General features: G+C 41.5%; 1 protein-coding gene across 1 annotated transcript in view; it reads right to left on the bottom strand.

The window, feature by feature from the left end:
* The window catches only part of npc1 (Niemann-Pick disease, type C1), a 56,612-nt gene extending 40,454 nt beyond the window's left edge, over positions 1-16,158 (bottom strand). The window contains exons 1-9 of the mRNA XM_084327507.1: positions 16,029-16,158; positions 8,147-8,275; positions 7,506-7,612; positions 6,017-6,162; positions 4,707-4,874; positions 4,021-4,270; positions 3,767-3,849; positions 3,268-3,638; positions 1,711-1,937 (exon numbers count right to left, since the gene is read on the bottom strand). Coding sequence (XP_084183633.1) covers positions 1,711-1,937; positions 3,268-3,638; positions 3,767-3,849; positions 4,021-4,270; positions 4,707-4,874; positions 6,017-6,162; positions 7,506-7,612; positions 8,147-8,275; positions 16,029-16,106 — 1,559 coding nt within the window. The 5' untranslated portion in view covers positions 16,107-16,158. The remainder of the gene's footprint in view (positions 1-1,710; positions 1,938-3,267; positions 3,639-3,766; positions 3,850-4,020; positions 4,271-4,706; positions 4,875-6,016; positions 6,163-7,505; positions 7,613-8,146; positions 8,276-16,028) is intronic.
* Between the last annotated feature and the right edge of the window lie 2,286 nt (positions 16,159-18,444).

Below are 18,444 nucleotides of genomic sequence, written 5' to 3'. Positions count from 1 at the left end.
TGACCTTTTGCCTTCCATTGCAACTTGAACTTCCACAGACCTCAGCTAGTAAGGTCAATGAAAGGTTACAAGGAAGGGTTAGATCATTTGAATTAGGACTTATACAAAAAAATTTGGTACAGTATACCGTCATGGATCCATGCAAAAGTATGCATTTTTACAATACCGTCCTCTCTACGCGATATATTCAAATAGACTATTTTGAATGAAATGACTGACAGTTGTATTACAAAAAAACACATGAAAAAGACCACATCACACTGTCATTTACACTGAAAAACAACAACTCACAAATAACGTCAAATATCGATACACTGTTATTAGGGTTGGGTCCGAACTAGGGTACGGACCGAATCATGGGGAGGGATGAGCCTCTCACCCTCTCTCTCGCACTACGTTCAATTATTTAAAGCAGCCAAACGTTAAACTATAAATACTAAACAGGATAGTTGATGATATGTAAGGGATAATGTATAGCTACGAGGTCATTGTCGCAAAATAATTGACCGACACGTAGTTTAAAATACCGAGCCGCTTCGGCGAGGTGTTTTAAACGTCGGTGAAGGTCAATTATTTTGCGACAATGACCGAGTAAAGCTATACATTATCCCGCTTATTACATGGCTAACTTACTAACAATATACCTACCGGTAATTCATTTGACAAATCGCAGTTGTTCTGTGGCTCTGTCAGCCCAAATAAAGTGATTATTATTATCGCGGGCAGCCTCTGTTCTGGCTCCGCTGTAATCTACACACACTCCGCTGTCAGTGCAGCCGCGGCAGGTGTGTCTGATTTGCTGCACTGATGTGGGCTTGATTGCGAACAGCTGCGCACATCGGTCATTATTGTCCCACAGCGGTCATTATTGAAAAATAATGACCGCTGTCGGGGGGCTATTGACCAATCACAAGCAAGCATTTCGGCGAATGTGAAAACGCCATGTAATAAAAACATTTAATTTCATTATCTGAAATATTGTAAAATCTGCTATAAGTCACATTATCCCCTTGCACTTCCCGTCTCTGGTCTTTGGAAATACCAGATGAGGTCAGAGGAGTTTGATAGTATTTACTGAGGATGGCCAGATAATGTTGATATTTAAACTTAAAAGATTATAATACATTATAAATGTATACATGATCATGCAACATTAAAAATTCATTGTAGGAACGGTTTGGGAGAGGGAGGTAGGGAGGGGTTTTAGTTTGTGTGGTGTGATAACAATGTTGAAATTGAGAAGTGTAGACTTTAGTTTAACAACAGAATACTTTTTTTGTTATAATGAAAGTACAGAAAAGAGGTACCGTCGGGTACTGGTTCCCAGGTACTGGTACCGGTTCAAATGTGAACGGTACCCAACCCTAACTGTTATGAATAAGAAAGATATTGTGCAACGACAAAGTGTTTTGACCGAATCGCTTCCCGGGCCCTAATTTTAATGCAGCCAAGCAGAGTGCTGCTTGTTGGGAAATTCGTAATAGCTGCAACCTTTTGCGATAGGCCACACCATTGCCACACACCCCTTTAGCCAATTGGCATGAACACACACACACACTTGACCTCCATGCCAGATCTCAGCCTCCTAGGGCGAAACCTGTGGCCGCTAGAGAGTAGAGAAAAATGTGGATCGACCAACGGACACAGAGTGACTTATAGAGCTGCTGACCGCAGCACAAAAATAAAACATTCAATTTTGGCTAAATTCACCTGACGCAGTAGAGGAAGTGACTGTGGAAGTCAGCGAAGACAAAGAACTCGTCTCCTTTGCTGTGGTCCAGCACCTCGTGGCTGTTCTGGAAGTAGTTGAGGACACTGAGGATGGTGCAGTTGTCATTGTACGGAGCCAGAGGAGCCAGGCAGATGTCCTTCAGGGTGACATTCTCACCCTCGTACGTGGCGACGAGGCTCTCTACGTCGAGCTGGAGGTCCAGCACCTGGGAGGACAGAAAGTTAAGAAGATTGTATTGATATATATATATATATATATATTATATACATGCGTTTTAAATGGACCCATCTCAAACCCCACCCTCTATTCTTGACCGCACGCACCTGTCCACCTACAGGTAGTAGAGTAGAGTTCTACAGTCAGTATATAAAAGGAACAAGACATTTCCTTGCAAATATCCCTCATCCTGAGTGAACTAAAAGCAATGTTTTATTTTACAACAAAACGTTATGCTTTATGCTTAAAATACAAGCAATGTTACATATATCAATATACCTTTCCAACAAAGAAAATAGATGTGATCTATAAGGGAACAGTGTGTTGTGTTCTAGATGGAGTGATAATGTAACACGCCACAGGGAACAGTGTGTTGTGTTCTAGATGGAGTGATAATGTAACACGCCACAGGGAACAGTGTGTTGTGTTCTAGATAGTGATAATGTAACACGCCACAGGGAACAGTGTGTTGTGTTCTAGATGGAGTGATAATGTAACACGCCACAGGGAACAGTGTGTTGTGTTCTAGATGGAGTGATAATGTAACACGCCACAGGGAACAGTGTGTTGTGTTCTAGATGGAGTGATAATGTAACACGCCACAGGGAACAGTGTGTTGTGTTCTAGATGGAGTGATAATGTAACACGCCACAGGGAACAGTGTGTTGTGTTCTAGATGGTGATAATGTAACACGCCACAGGGAACAGTGTGTTGTGTTCTAGATGGAGTGATAATGTAACACGCCACAGGGAACAGTGTGTTGTGTTCTAGATAGAGTGATAATGTAACACGCTACAGGGAACAGTGTGTTGTGTTCTAGATAGAGTGATAATGTAACACGCCACAGGGAACAGTGTGTTGTGTTCTAGATGGAGTGATAATGTAACACGCCACAGGGAACAGTGTGTTGTGTTCTAGATAGAGTGATAATGTAACACGCCACAGGGAACAGTGTGTTGTGTTCTAGATAGTGATAATGTAACACGCCACAGGGAACAGTGTGTTGTGTTCTAGATGGAGTGATAATGTAACACGCCACAGGGAACAGTGTGTTGTGTTCTAGATGGAGTGATAATGTAACATGCCACAGGGTTATGCATTTATTTCAGCATTGTTCTGAGGAATTCTATAGGTGGCTCTAATATCAGTATCGGTAAAACGCTAATATCAGCAGATCATATCCGCTGACAGACATATTTGTCAAATAAAAGAAACCTGATCAATGCACCGCATCTGTATGCAAGACGCACGACAGCCACAGCACGAGGACAGCAAACTAAACCCGCCTCCACGCCCCCCTCCCCTCTCTCTGGCCCACCTGGTGCAAGATGCCCTTATCCAGGATGGGTCCAAAAGGCACGTCGGAGCCGCCGAAGTAGGGCGAGTAGACGGTGGTGACGTTGAAGGTGGTGGTGATGATGAGCTGCTCGGTCCTAAAGAAGGGTCCGAAGTGGCGGTCAAAGTAGTCCTTCTCCTGGCGCGCCTGGCTGCTGGGCGCCGACCACAGGTCCACAGGGTCGGTGGTGATGCGCATGTAGACCAGCCCCGACGAGCAGGCCGCCACCACGATGAAGGTGGCCACGATGACCAGCAGGGGCTGCCGCACGCAGAAGGAGCCCCAGGAGCAGAAGAGGCGGCGCTGGGAGCTCTCGAAACGCTCCCCCAGTGTCTCACAGCACGACGCGTCCACTGAGAGAGACAGATGGGGGAACAGAGTCAGTCATTTGGCTGACTGTAGGGCCTATACATTTTTTTAAATTTATTTATTTTTCTTTACACAAAAGAGTAAATACGTGTCAGGTGGTACATCACTGTACCTTGGTCAGGGTTGTCAGGGTTCAGAGATAGGGGGTTATTGCTGTCCAATATGGGCCCATATTCAGACATGACTGTCCTTCTCCTATAATATGTTAAAAGGTATAGACAAAACAATTACATATAAACCTCTTAAAAAAAAAAAAAAAAAAAAGAAAGAAAATCCAGAAACCGGGCGGTGGTCAACCGTCGCATATCGCAACAAGCATGCGGAAGTACGCAGACGTCACTGCTCCCCTCCTCAGCGCCTCCTTACCTGTAGCACCAGGCTCCCAACACGCCTCCGACGAAGATGAGGAGGAAGGCGCAGTAAGAGATCCACATGATGACCGTCATGGCGTCGATGCCCAGGATGGTCCACGGAGGGGCCAGAGGGGGAGGGACAGGCCGGGGGCCACAGGCCTCGGCACAGTCCTGACAGGAGCAGGGGCCCGAGCCGTCCTCCAGGCCAGCGGAGCACGCGTACGTCTCGTTGTTCATGGGAGTGAAGCCCGACACGGGGACGTCTGCAACGGACAACAATTTGATTTGTTCTATAAGTTTGTATTATTTGTTATTGTTCTATATTTGTTTGTATATTTTATTGGTGTTTTATTGACATTTGTTTTATTTTATGTTGTTTTATTGATTATTCTTGTTTGATTTTTATAATGTTTGTATCCAGACCCCGGGAAAAATAGTCATTGCTGAGGCAGTGACTAATGGGGATCTGAATTAAAGAAATAAAGTAGCACGTTGACTTGATCATTCCAACGGTGAGAGGAGCCAATGTCTTCAGATGTAACGGCACAGAATCGGAAACATTTCACTCGCCAAATATAAAGAATTGACAATGATGTGTTGATGATAGTAAGGCAATATCTGCCTAAAATCAAGGATATTTTGTAAGTGGTTGTACTATATCTGAGCCATTTATCACGTCCTCATATCACAGTCATTTACCTGAGAATATGGGATTGATGGGGAAAGGACTCTGGCCGTTGTTGATGTCGAACAGGTATTGTATCCAGTTGGTGGCGTTGCAGTCCTTGGCGTCCTTGCCACACAGCAGCGACAGTGCCGGCACATTGCTAGACGGGGCCTGGACGTCTTTACAAGCGTTGTACATAGCTATTAAAAAAGAAAAGAAAAAAAAAATCACACTGAGTTACATTACTCCACGTGGTCCATTTCCACTCTCCCTCCCTATAACCCAGTTTTCTATTAGCCAGGAATAGCATTATTCCTGACCATTAGTCACCCCCAGAGACTAGAGCTTGTATTTAAAATGGGGAAGTGATTCATAGTAGTACTAAGCAGTTTTCTAGATGCCATGTGACCGTTTCTAAAAAAAACATGCCACATGCGAAGAGAACATGCCAGGACCAGTCAGTCAGAACCATTAAAGAAATCAGGAAGGCTACAATATCCGACGTGAACAATATCCTCCTCCTCCTCCAACAACAACTTAGCCCACATAACCCCTGGGCTTCTCACTGATCACAGCCAGCATGGCATGTGCTAGGTTTATATTTCATGTTTGTCCCACAGCCCAACTCTAAACAGGGCTCCAGACTAACTTTCTCCATTAGGAGCACTGGTACAACTTCCTTACACTCATGGACCTCCAGTCTCTCCTGGGGCAAAAGAAGCAGGGGAGGAATGGCCTCTCCGTGCCAAACAGCCAGTCTCCTGGCACCTGTATTGACAGTCCTCTCACTACCTCTTGCCGTCCTAATAAAGACACTTGACTGGATCCTGGTGTGTTGTGTCTTGGTGTGAGCCAGAACATGATGAATTGAGAAATTAACTGAAACGATGCAGTTGCACTGGTGCACCAAACTGGAGCCCTGTTGAGCATTCTGTTTTTGGTATCATGGCTCTACTTGGAATGGTTGACAAGATGTCTTGGTGAAAGGGCACAAAAAAACTAAAAACATCTGTGTGAAGGATTTGTGGTACCAGACTCATCAATTATGGTCATAAACAGATCTTCATGGTCAATATAGGTTTAATAGTGAAACACATAGTACAACGTACATGCAGATTAAATTAGCTTTGCTGAGAGAAGTGTTTTCCAGTGACCACAGAGAGGGGGATCCAGCTCTCTTGTGGATAGACTAGGGTGGGGGTTAGGGTTTTTTAAGGGGGGCTCTCTAGGCGTGAGATTCAAGCTATTGTTAGGACAAACAAAGGGATTCCTCCACAGATGTAAACAGGCGAAGGGGGTCAGCATGCAAATGATAAAAGCAAGACACTGGCTGTGACCTCACCGTTGGTAAATGTGTTCCCAATGTAGTACTGCACTTCCTGCACGTCGAACACGTTTACCTTGGTGGCGTTCATGAACTGACTCTGGTGGGGGCTGCACGTCAGTTCACAGAACAGGTTCATCAGATTAAAAAAACATGCAGGGCACCTGTGCAAAACAGTGGAGAGAGACACAAACAACCTGTATTAGGACTTATTGCATATCAACGATTTACTTGTTAATTTTTTACAGGGTTCCCACAGACATTGCAAAATGAAATTCAATTACTTTTAAGTACTATTTTTCATTTTCAAGGATGTCACTCGAAGGATACAATTCATTTTTAAATGCTGTTTTTTAAGCATCTTCTTGGGCTGCTTGCCAGCTAGAGCAAGGTAGAGCATCACACGTAAAGAAATGAGGAAAAGCAGTTAGCGCGCGAGACAACAACTTGTCAGATTTTATTAAAACAGAACAATTTTTTTTTAGTTTTTTGTTCCGATTTCTTGATTCAGAACAATTTGCTAACCTAAACCACATCCTATTCCTTAAGTCCGAAGGGATCCATGAAACTGAAGGCCATGTTTGGGAACACGTCAAGACAAAGCATCTCACAACAGCAACATACGGACAGCACTGTTACTGAAGGGGCCAGCGGCAGGGTTAGAAATTAAGGGGGGCTTGGGGCAAAATGCCCTCGAAAAATTTACCAAATGCCCTCGAAAATGAGTTAAGGGGGGCAAGAAAAGCCCCCCCGACACTTTGCACAGATGTTTATCCCTTAGTATGCACTAGGGATGGGCATTTGAAAGAAAAATCCAGATCGATTGATCGCATGCTATACTCGAGTGATCGTGTATTACTCGAAAAGGGGAAAAAAACTTTAAAAACTTTATTTTTGTTCATTCACGTATATATGTTTAAGGAAACCAACAAACAGTTATAATCTTACACATAAATGAGAAAGATGTGTAAAAAAGAAAAAAATATCAATATTTTTTTCCCCATAAAAATTAATAACTTCTATTATTATTTTTTTTTCGATTTTTCTCATAGCTACGAGTAATGATTACTCACACCCATCCCTAGTATGCACACGCACAGTATAATATGCATGTAATAAATAGTTTGTTAATAAACTTGAACAATTTTCACTGTGCTCCTAAATTTCTTTGTGTGCTCCTAAATTTTTATTTATTTAAATTTTATTTAGGAGCACATGTGCTCATTGGGAAAAAGGTTAGCGTACAGCCCTATATATGGAGACATTAACATTACGTTATCAAACATGGGGACGAAGACTGTAAAAAAAAAAGTGTCGACAATGTTTTATAATCTTTATGTTAATTTATCATAAAAATCCGGTGCCTCCGAAATACAAAAAAAAGCCCTGGATTTTTTTAAATAATTTCTAACCCTGGCCGGCGGCTTTACCCTGGACGTGAAGCGAACGCTCAAGAGTACAAGGAAGTGGTCATGTTCTGGCTGGTTAACCACGGTGTGGTGCATACCGTGATAGGAACTGGAGAGGCAGCTGCACACTCCCTTTCAGAGTACGCAGCTGGTCAACATCACAGCAGAGAAGTTGCTTTCCATAGTTGTAGCCCGGGCACAGCTCCTACATGAGTTTAACAAGAAGAAAAAATGTCAATAAAAAAAAAGGGGGGGGGTCTTTAATCAGCTTAAAGCGTCACAGTGTAGTTTTGGGAAGAAAAAAGAAATACAAAATTGGAATTTGTATCTAATCGCGCCCAACACATCTTAAAAGAAAAAGAGAAACAAAGTGAAACCACATTGCGCTCAGAAGGTGTTTCATTGTTATGATAACTGTGTGGTGGAGGAACACCGCAGCCACCTAGATCATCTCTAGTTTCAAACCGTGCTCCAGGGACCCAGCTCTTCTCTTGTGACACTCAATAGTAGAATTCAGTACTAGAGATAGACTAGTCTAGACTCTATCGTACTTTTAAGAGGTTCATCATCACCACCACCCCCCAAAACTACACAGTGCAGCTTTAAGAACATCTAGGCCTATAGTTAAATATAAAGTGACAGCATCTGAAAGCAGATAATGCCGGAGGAGTCTGGCTTCAGGCGTTGACTGAGGGGAACAACAAGGGGTAATTTGAGGAAGGCGTCATGAGGTCCGTACCGTGAGAAGCTCGTGGCCCTCCGCAGGTAGCGGTTTGGGAGGACCAGTGTAGTTGCAGTTGTACTTCTTCCCCGGGACCGCGGCGGACTCCCCACACTCGCCATACCACACGCAGTGCTGCGCCTCAACCTGAGAGGAAGAGAACAACAATTTATTGTACAAATTGTATTCTTAAAAAATTCTCTCTCATATATACTGTATATTGTGGCAGATCTCAACCCCCCTCTCATGGATATGTGAAGGATGGGAGATATTATTGCCATGGAAGGAGTAGAGACAATTAGGTAGCTGATAGTCACGTCATCTCACGTGCACACACCCCAGACACACACACTACAAAGCCACTAGTTTAGTCAGGAGTACGTTGAGCGGAGGTGAGGTTGGAGGTGTTGTATTGAGAGAGAGAGATTGAGTTATTCGGAGTTGTGTAAGGTGAGAGGTAGTGAGAGGAGAGGTGAAGAAGGCGAGAAGGTGTTCATTGTGTACTGAACCCTGGACTGGCTGAGAAACCCCCTTGTGTACTGACCCTGGACCGGACGACTACCCTGAGTATTGAACCATCCCTTTTTCTGTCGGCGAGCCTGTTGTGTTTTTGACCATCAGACTGTATCACGACCATTCTCTTGCCTATCAAACTGGATTCTGCCTTAATTCAATAAATATTCTTATTGATTGATTGATTGATATTGCTCTTTCGAATTTGTTTGTATTTGATGGCGAGTCTGAACCCCACCAGGCTTGTCACAATATATATATAATTTTTTACAACACAAAAGATGCACTACATATAGGGATGTCCGATATTATCGGCCTACCGATATTATGGGCCGATATTGGCATAAAAATGTGATATCGGAAAATATCGGTATCGGTTTTCAAAAAAAATAAAATTATATATATATATTTTTTTACATTTATTTAACCTTTATTTACCCAGGCAAGCAAGTAAGAACAAATTATTATTTTATTTATTGTCAAAGTATGCATAATGTTGTGTTAATTACACGACAAGAGATGTAATGTTAATTACCTGAAATTATTCCGTTTTTTGGGGGGGGGGGGGGGGGGGGGCCTGCATATATCGGTATCGGTTGATATCGGTATCGGAAATTAAGAGTTGGACAATATCGGTATATCGGTATCGGTAAAAAAGCCAATATCGAGCATCCCTAACTACGTAAGATCTCAGATCATTTGTAATGAGGACTGGTACAATTACACAGAATAAGCACATCATTTAGTGATCGAGTCTACAAGGTCTTCAACTGCCGACCTGATGGAATGAGAACCACGTAGACTCAACCACTAAATTACACTTATTCCATGTACTGTAAGTGGTTGAGTCTACAGTACACACTGCCCTAATTACAAATGATCAATAGTTGCCCCTTTTAACAATGTTGCAATTAGGGCTGTATATGGCGTGGAGAAAAATATCCCATTGCAATACTTGTTTCAACAGATGTGAGATATGCAATATAATTTTCAAGTCTGGCTTTAAATCTACATGACCTTTTAAACACAAAAATCAAAGCTCTTACCAAGCAGCAAAGTTTTAGGCTGGTTGTTGACTAATGACCCGAATCAATTTTACAACTGTCTCTGAATTGAACCGTCATCAGGAATAACAGCATTTTGGTCAATAACCACTCCTGACCCGTTTCCATTTGAGATATGGGATCCTTGTGTTAGACTCGGCATGTACTTTGCAACAATAAAAATGCAATATGATAGGTAGGCAATTTCAATTTGTCACCAGTCTTTTTGCGGAGGTCGTCTGATGTCACTCATATGAACTGGACACAGGCCATGTCGTTGGTATAGGTTGGATTCACATTCAACCCGATCTTCTTCATCAGTGTGATCTATGATTTGAATTTTGTGAACGAGAGTTCCTTTTTCTCTATGTCATAGGCAAGTGTTGAATTTGATGACCATTTCATTCTCCTCTGTTGAGCGAAAACTCTCATCTAACCTCTGAGAAGTAGTCTGGGGGGGGGGGGGGGTGCTCAGTGTTTCAGGTCATGCATCTATCTAACCTCTGAGAAGTAGTCTGGGGGGGGGGGGGGCTCAGTGTTTCAGGTCATGCATCTAACCTCTGAGAAGTAGTCTGGAGGGGCTCAGTGTTTCAGTTCATGCATCTAACCTCTGAGAAGTAGTCTGGAGGGGCTCAGTGTTTCAGGTCATGCATCTAACCTCTGAGAAGTAGTCTCGAGGGGCTCAGTGTTTCAGGTCATGCATCTAACCTCTGAGAAGTAGTCTGGAGGGGCTCAGTGTTTCAGTTCATGCATCTAACCTCTGAGAAGTAGTCTGGAGGGGCTCAGTGTTTCAGGTCATGCATCTAACCTCTGAGAAGTAGTCTGGAGGGGCTCAGTGTTTCAGGTCATGCATCTAACCTCTGAGAAGTAGTCTGGAGGGGCTCAGTGTTTCAGGTCATGCATCTAACCTCTGAGAAGTAGTCTCAAGGGGCTCAGTGTTTTAGGTCATGCATCTAACCTCTGAGAAGTAGTCTCGGGGGGCTCAGTGTTTCAGGTCTTGCATCTAACCTCTGAGAAGTAGTCTGGATGGGCTCAGTGTTTCAGGTCATGCATCGTTTTCCCTGCATGTTTTGTGTGTTTGTTACAGTCGTTGTGCAACTTCAAAGTTTCAAGCTTAAACTGTGTTGAAGTTTAGAGTTTCCTGCAATGATCAGGCCACGTTGTCTACAATGCACACATTATAGACCGCCTCGTCTTTTACAGCTACGTGGATTGTTTCGTAAGACTCTGTGTGACATTTTTACTCGCACACACTCTCAAAAAGTGGTCACATATGGAGCCGTGCATTTACTGAGTGTATTACTAAAGTGTTTTAAAATAAGCGGGCAGCTGTGGCCTAAAGGGTAGAGAAGTGGGTTCATGACCAGAAGGTCACCGGTTCGATCCCCCAGGACCGGCAGGAAAAATCTGGGCTGGGATGTGAATGAGTAACTCTCTCGTCCCTCAATACCAACCCCCAGCTGCTCAGTGGTCAACAGTGTCAGACGGTGGTTGTACTGGGCAGCTCCCAGGTGTGAATGGAACCGTATGAATGTGAAACAGGGCGTTGCTAAAAAGGGACATTCATGCTCAGAAAACCTACCCTGGTAAATAAGGGGGGGGGGGGGGGGGGGGGGGGTCTTTGCAATATTGCAGTCTTTGCAATTTAAATATAGTAATTCTTTCATACTGTGATATGAATATAAATTTGATATACTGGTCACAATATGTACAACAGGGAACAGAACGTTGTAATTTGCTGAAGCAGAAGAAGAACGCTGCTTTTCAGGGTTACGGTTTCTGAAAAATATGCCAAAACCATGTAGACCTCTGTGGTTTAGGCTACACCAGTGACCAATAACATTTCAGTTCTGTAATTTTGTACACATTAGTACTAGGCTATTTCCATAGAAACCTAAAAAACAAAGATATGACCCTCGATAAATATCTGTGTGGTCTGTGTCCGCTGACAGCTGCTTCCTCAAAGTCACTGCTTCGACCAGGGGTGCAATGAAAAAAAGATATTCGTTATTCAATTCAATTCAATTAAAAAACGTTATTAGTCCTGCAAGGGGCAATTTAGAGCATGATACGGCAAACAGCTGCATTTCTACACATTCAAGAGAAAACAGGGACAAGAGACATACATGACACTTCAAAGCACAAGAGACATGACACTGCCTGAACTGGATCCCTACATTGTTGATCTGTCAAGTCCAATAAATAGATTCGGTCAGTACAAAAAAGTGCACTTTCGTCAAAAAAATTTAAATCAAGGGGTCAGAGGGTGCATGTTAGTAAACTGTAAACTGTACTACTAGTAAATTATCAAGGCTATGGCAAGTTGGCAACTGCAAAAATTATATGGCAAATTAATTTTTACACACACAGACACACAGCTTAACTCAATCAGCGCCGGACCCGATGATAGTCGGGTTATCTCGCCATGCGTTGAGCGGCAGGACCCCCGAAAACCTGAGTATAGTCGGGTTTTCATCGTTATTTCTTTTATTCGACAGTTCCATTCATTACAGGCACACGGGGATAACATGGGGAATCATCCTGAGAATGCCAAACGTGCAATACCGGCCGCATCCACCCAGGTGGCAGTATCGAGCACCCTTTGAAACATTATAATCTTGGCCTGTGCGTCGATCAAAAGTCTGCGGTCGGATTTTTATTTGTCACGCAAGTGGACCGGTTGTCCCGATTGGATTGAGAAGCGTGAAATGTACCCGGTGCATGATGTGTGGCGGATTATGTTGGCGACACGATCGACACCAATACTGGGACTCGCGATCAGATAATTGGAATATTCTTTTTGGGGTACATCCTAGTGAAGGTAAGGCCTATATGGTATCAATCCTGCTGTGATCCAACCATGACTTCACTTCGATCACAACATATGTCTGTTGTGTATGTGACATACCTGTATGTCATGTATGTCCCTATGTCATGATGTCATGTATGTTGTGTATGTCATAAATGTCACTATGAATTGAAAATGGGGGACCCTGATGTAAACAAGACAAACATACATCTTTCTCTGGTCTGCTATCCTTATATGAGGGCCGACGTTCCACTCTACTGGTTAAAGTTGCTTACTCGTGAGTAGTACATTCATTGATAAAGAAAAATAATGTCCACAGCCGCTCCAGTGTAAAACAAAGATATCCAAATGGTTTATTTCTCTTCCACAGCGAAGTCTTTCTTTACAGAAGTGATCCTAAAGCTATTTTCCTAAATATTCACGTCACTACTACAAGGTAAGAAAACTGTATTTTCCCAGTCTCCAAAATCACCGCCGACTCGACACATGACAAAATTCCTCCACACCTGAAAGCCGTAAATCAACTTGCCGGCTCTTTCCACAGCAAAACGATAGGCAAGGCACCCGGGTCTAGAAATGCAGGCTTCAATCTATGTTGTTTAGTCCATCTGTTCAGTACTGCTCAGCACTGTTTCAAGATGCACACTGACCTCTTCTGAGAGAATTGTTGAATATATATAGATACTAGGGCTGTCAGTTTATCCCCTTAATTAGATGAATTAATTACACAGCAAATTATCGCGTTATGAAAAAGTACTCAATTTATAAAAAATATACATATATATATATATTTAAAAAAAAATCTTTTTTATTTAAATATGTTTTAATCTCATTCATTCCATAAGAACTTGGAATACACATTTACAGACTTTTTTTTTTTTAATATGGTCCATTTGCATGTTCTTGGTATCTGATTCTAGGGACATCTATGGATCTCAGGGAATGTATTCCCAGTGTCAGAAATACTGTCTGTTACTAGGCTGAGTAAATTGTAATGAACCAAATGAGAATATCAATGAATTCTTTTTTATCTTTGACTGTGAATAACACCATGCTAAAATTGACCAGACCTGAAAAATCTAAGCAAATGAATAAATGGAAGATGATTTTAACAGAAGGTTTTGTAGATACAGTACTGAATTCTGCCATCCGGACACATGCCATTTGAAATATGAATATAGAATATAGAATATCAGGCCTAAAACGGTTATGCGATTAAAATGCGATTAATTAGATTAATTAATTACAAATCCTGTAATAAATTTTTTTTTATCGCCCGACAGCACTAATAGATACACAAATGTTCTAGAATGTTTGATTATGACATCACAAATGTTCTAGAATGTTCTATTATGACAAATAAGACGGTTCAATGACTTTATCTAAATCCAATCAATATTCCTAATGCCGTTTCAATGTAAGGTTATAAAAATAAACATATAAACATTCATATAATACAATAACATATAGCTTTGGCTCCTCTACACCTTAACAATTGTGTGTATTGAGCCATACTGTATTGTACCCATTCTGCAATCTGTTAAATAAAGTTTTCATTCATTCATTCATTCATTCTGTAACGTTACTCCACAACGTGTGCCGTTGGTGATGATCAAAGCATCAAAAAACAACAATGCATTCATGATGAAACATAATACCGATAATATAGATTTGATTTAAAAATACTAGTGTGTACAGGGGAGAAACGGCACGGTTTTTAGTGAAATGCACATATTGCTGCATAGCGTCGTTTTCTGGGATTAGACAGGATTACTCTAAAACTATACTCATATTCACCACGGTATAAAACAGGAATATATGGATGAAAAAATTATTTCTTTAACACATATTGAACAATAGATAGTCGATGTCAAATGGGCCATAGTATTGTATCCATAGCTATAATATAGAATATATTAAACTTATAGCCCTGCAAACACCGCCACTTATTCCTATCTCTTAGACCTTTGGTGGTAAGTACAGATGATGCTCAACTGCGTGGCGCTGATTGAGTTAATAGACTGTAGAAGTGAACAGGGTTGTCCTCTGCTAAATAAATTGTTAGTCGACTAATAATCAAGGATTATGTCTATGAATTGATTAGCCTTGGTGGTTAACTAATCGATTAGCCTAGTTGATTTACTAATCGACAAATCTGTCAAATGTCTGTAGTTATACAAAAGCACCTCTTTATATCTGGCATGTTAGCGGAGATATGGTTAGCAGCATTTAAATCTTGTTCTGGTATTTACCAGAGAGTTACCAGAGTCAGTTGAGCATTAGGACTCTTGCATGTTTTTGCTTTTCCCTCTGGGTCAGTTAGGGAAATAAAAAGAGGTATGTTCTTGAACTGAATTCACTTAGTTTGCTATTATAATGCTTTATAACAAGAGTTGCCTTCGTATGACTCATGACAAGGTACACACTGTCTAGTTCAAGACCACCATTCCAAAGCCACAATCTCCCCTGTCAGCTCTGTGGTGAGTGGATGGAAGAGGAGAACTGTCTTTCCACCAGATAACTACCACCCCTTTCTTCAATGCCAACCATATGAATTATGCCCCTGGTCGACTCCTACAAAACTAGACCATTTGGAAGGGGTGGGGCGCAATCTGGTGACATTTTATTTAGTCTAAATTAAATTAGGCTAATTCAGGCTACTTAAAAAGAGTTTCACATACATGTCTGAAATACACTATTCTTTACATATTAAGGATTATAAAGGTTATTACTCATATATAAGTGCACAATGTATATGCTATAGCTGATACCTGGCTGCTACATCAATCAAAATTGAGTGATTTCTGGGCTACAGTGTCTCTAGTACTGAGGAGCAACTAATCTAGTCCTCTCCAGTCTTCTACTCGTGCCACAGTATGCCTGCACTGTTCCCATGCAGCATGCTGATAACTGATCAAGCAACAGTCATCAATAACAATGTGCCGTTTGGGGGTTTGTTTTGAAGTTGTTTACTCTTCCCGTGACCTAATTTCCTAATGGAAAAGAGGGCAAACAACGCGTTCAGGAATCAGGATAGTGCTCGTTCAGGACTTCAGTCTAGATCAATTAATCAGCGAGCTGGCCGGGTCATTGTTCACATGTCTACTTTTGACATTTTAGGTGACATGTTATGGATTTGACTGATTAGATGGGAACAGTTGAGCAGTGCTGTTATTTCTGACACGCGTTGTGTGACTGACAGGCAACTCGCGTGACACAGTGTCTGGAGAACAATGTGTTCCAGAACTCATCTCTTCTCTATTTCAAAGCTAACGTTAATCTACATTTTACATTTCACAAAGGACACGAGGCATTTAACTAGCTACCTAATCGCATGTCTGTGCCAGTATCCATCATCCTTCACTAGAATCCCTATCCAGGTAGCTAGCTACGCTATTAATAGCCCAGATTTGCTAACGTAAGCTAACCGAATAAACATCACACATGACGCGAGCTCACATGATGATAGCAGCGGCAGAACAGCAAACCTGAGTTATATATTTCAGTCACGAGCAAACTAACGAAATAAACTTACCCATTTGAAGTGCCCTTCTAACACGAGTATGAAGAGAAAAAACAATAATACACTGCGTGTCCCTGCTGACAGTCCCATCCCTGTTACTCATAAAATCGAAGTGACAGCCCAGCCGCAGGTAAAGTTTCTTGTTTCCTGTTATGGGTTTCTTCTTCGCTCTGTATTTGCTGTGGGCGGAGATAACCCCTTGCACACTACTGCCACCCAATGCAGTGGGACGGCGTGTTTAAAGTCAGGCGCGTCTTTTGTCTGCCTTTTGGTTTAATACTGTATTTGTGATGTGATTAGGTTATTTGGAGCAAACTGGGCCTGGGTTTCATCTGTTATGGCCATCAATCACATGTTGTGGCTGCAATATTAGCAACACAATAGCCTTCTAAATCCTATACATTTGTATCTTGGTATGTAAAAAGGACAAAGTACAAAGGGATTTTTCACTTGCAATCAGAACAAGATCTATTGGGAACAACAGTCCAGTAGAAAGACCTTCATCAGGTAATTTTACAAGACAAAAGGAGAGACCAATTTAAATAAGTTGGTTGACCCATGTGGACCAACCAGGTCACATTACAGACTGACATCACTAATTGAATCAAGCATCACATAAATAAATCCCATCATGGCACCATAGGCAAATTCAGATTCAGCTTTATTGTCACATATTATTATATGTGACAATAAGATTATTATTATTGTCACATTGTATTATCCATACTTTCTACAAGCTCTATGTTCTTCTGTCATGGCTCCTCTGCCTTGCAGTGATTTGTGTACTTTAGACAATGTATACAATACAAGACGCTGACAATAGTGCTGACAATACACTAAATCATGTTCAGCTGTGGTAATCCAACCCCTTAGTCTAGCACCTTCTAAATAAACACACCCTCCTGTTGAAAAGACCTAGGGTCAGTGTCCAACCTTTTACAACAGTTTGCCAACTTAGACAACTGAGAGATCATTTCTAATTGATATTTGTCTGCATCCTGGACACAAATCGCCCTACCTTTATCTGCATGTTTAATCACAATTAAGTAAGTAATGTCTCAGTTGAATTTGTCTAAAACAGGGGCAGCTAAGTGGCGCAGTGGGCAAGGCGCTCGCCACTAACACAGGATATGCTGGGTTCGAGCTGGTCGTTCATACTAATACAATTGGCAGTATTAGGGGGTGGGAAAGCCGGTGGGTGGGGATCGGACGTTGTGGACAGCGACTCCTACAGGTCGGTTGGTGCGCCTGTACAGCAGAATCAGGAAGTATCTGGGGCAGCGTGAGCCTCCCACGCGCTACTCCTCGCCACTGAGAGATCGCGTTGTACAGGTGAAAAGTTCTGCTCTTTAATCTGTGTATATCTGTATATTATACTACAACCAGTGATCCAGTAGTAAAACTAAAGGAGGGCAAACTATGAACTGCAGTTGATGATCAGTCATTTAAATTACATCTTTTTTCTCTCTCAAAAATACCATATTTTCACAAAACTTTAACCAATCTGATTCTACATACTATAATATATATTATGAATTTCAATCATGGAGATTTATATCAGTTTAAATAGGTGTGCACGGTTAGTGGGTTAATTTGCTCTCCACTACATCCCTGCTTGTGTTATGTATATAGGGAGGTGTAGTCTGACGTCACTGGTTGTTCCACCCTTATAGGGACTTATCATTGGGAAAAAGGATTATCGGCTATTGTAACAATTCTGCCGCATGGAAATTGAAAAACTTTCCATTTTTGCACAAAATGAGTTCCCTTCTATCACTAACATTATTGTTTAACATTTTTGGTTGAAATACAATTCGGCGATTTCTTTTAATGATTCATTGCGAATATTTTCATGTTGAGCTATAGATTGTGGATGAATAAGCACAGAAAGGTACACCATGCCAATGTTAATGCTTTATTTGTTTTAAACGAGACTATTTAGAAATGGGCAATGGGGAAATGCATTGAGTTGGACAGAGGGTGGAACACGAAAAACGGCAATGACGTAACCACTACACCTCCCTTATTCATGAAATGTCCTGTGTATGTTTCAGGCAGTGGTGGAAGAAGTACACACTTCCTTTACTTAAGTAAAAGTAGAAATACCCAGATAAAATAGTACTCTGGTTAAAGTAAAGGTATTAAATTCTACTTAAGTAAAAGTAGAGAAGTATTTGATATTGAATGTACTTAAGCATCAAAAGTAAAAATATGCATTCTACATGATGTTTGTGGGTTCCAGTGCTCGGGAGCATTCAATCCTCGTAGGTTATGTGATCCAGTTATGCTGCTCTGATTAAAGGTTAAGTTAAAGTCTTATGTGGTCCAGTTATGTTGTTCTGATTATGTCTTTTTGGAGTTGACAGGCTTCAAATTTGAAAGTGCATCATCTTCATACATTATTTCCATGTTTCCATGGTTCAGATGA

The sequence above is a fragment of the Notolepis coatsorum genome (assembly GCF_963971535.1).
Source record: "Notolepis coatsorum genome assembly, chromosome: 13".
Lineage (NCBI taxonomy): Eukaryota > Metazoa > Chordata > Actinopteri > Aulopiformes > Paralepididae > Notolepis > Notolepis coatsorum.
This window is presented reverse-complemented; position numbering and strand designations above follow the sequence as displayed.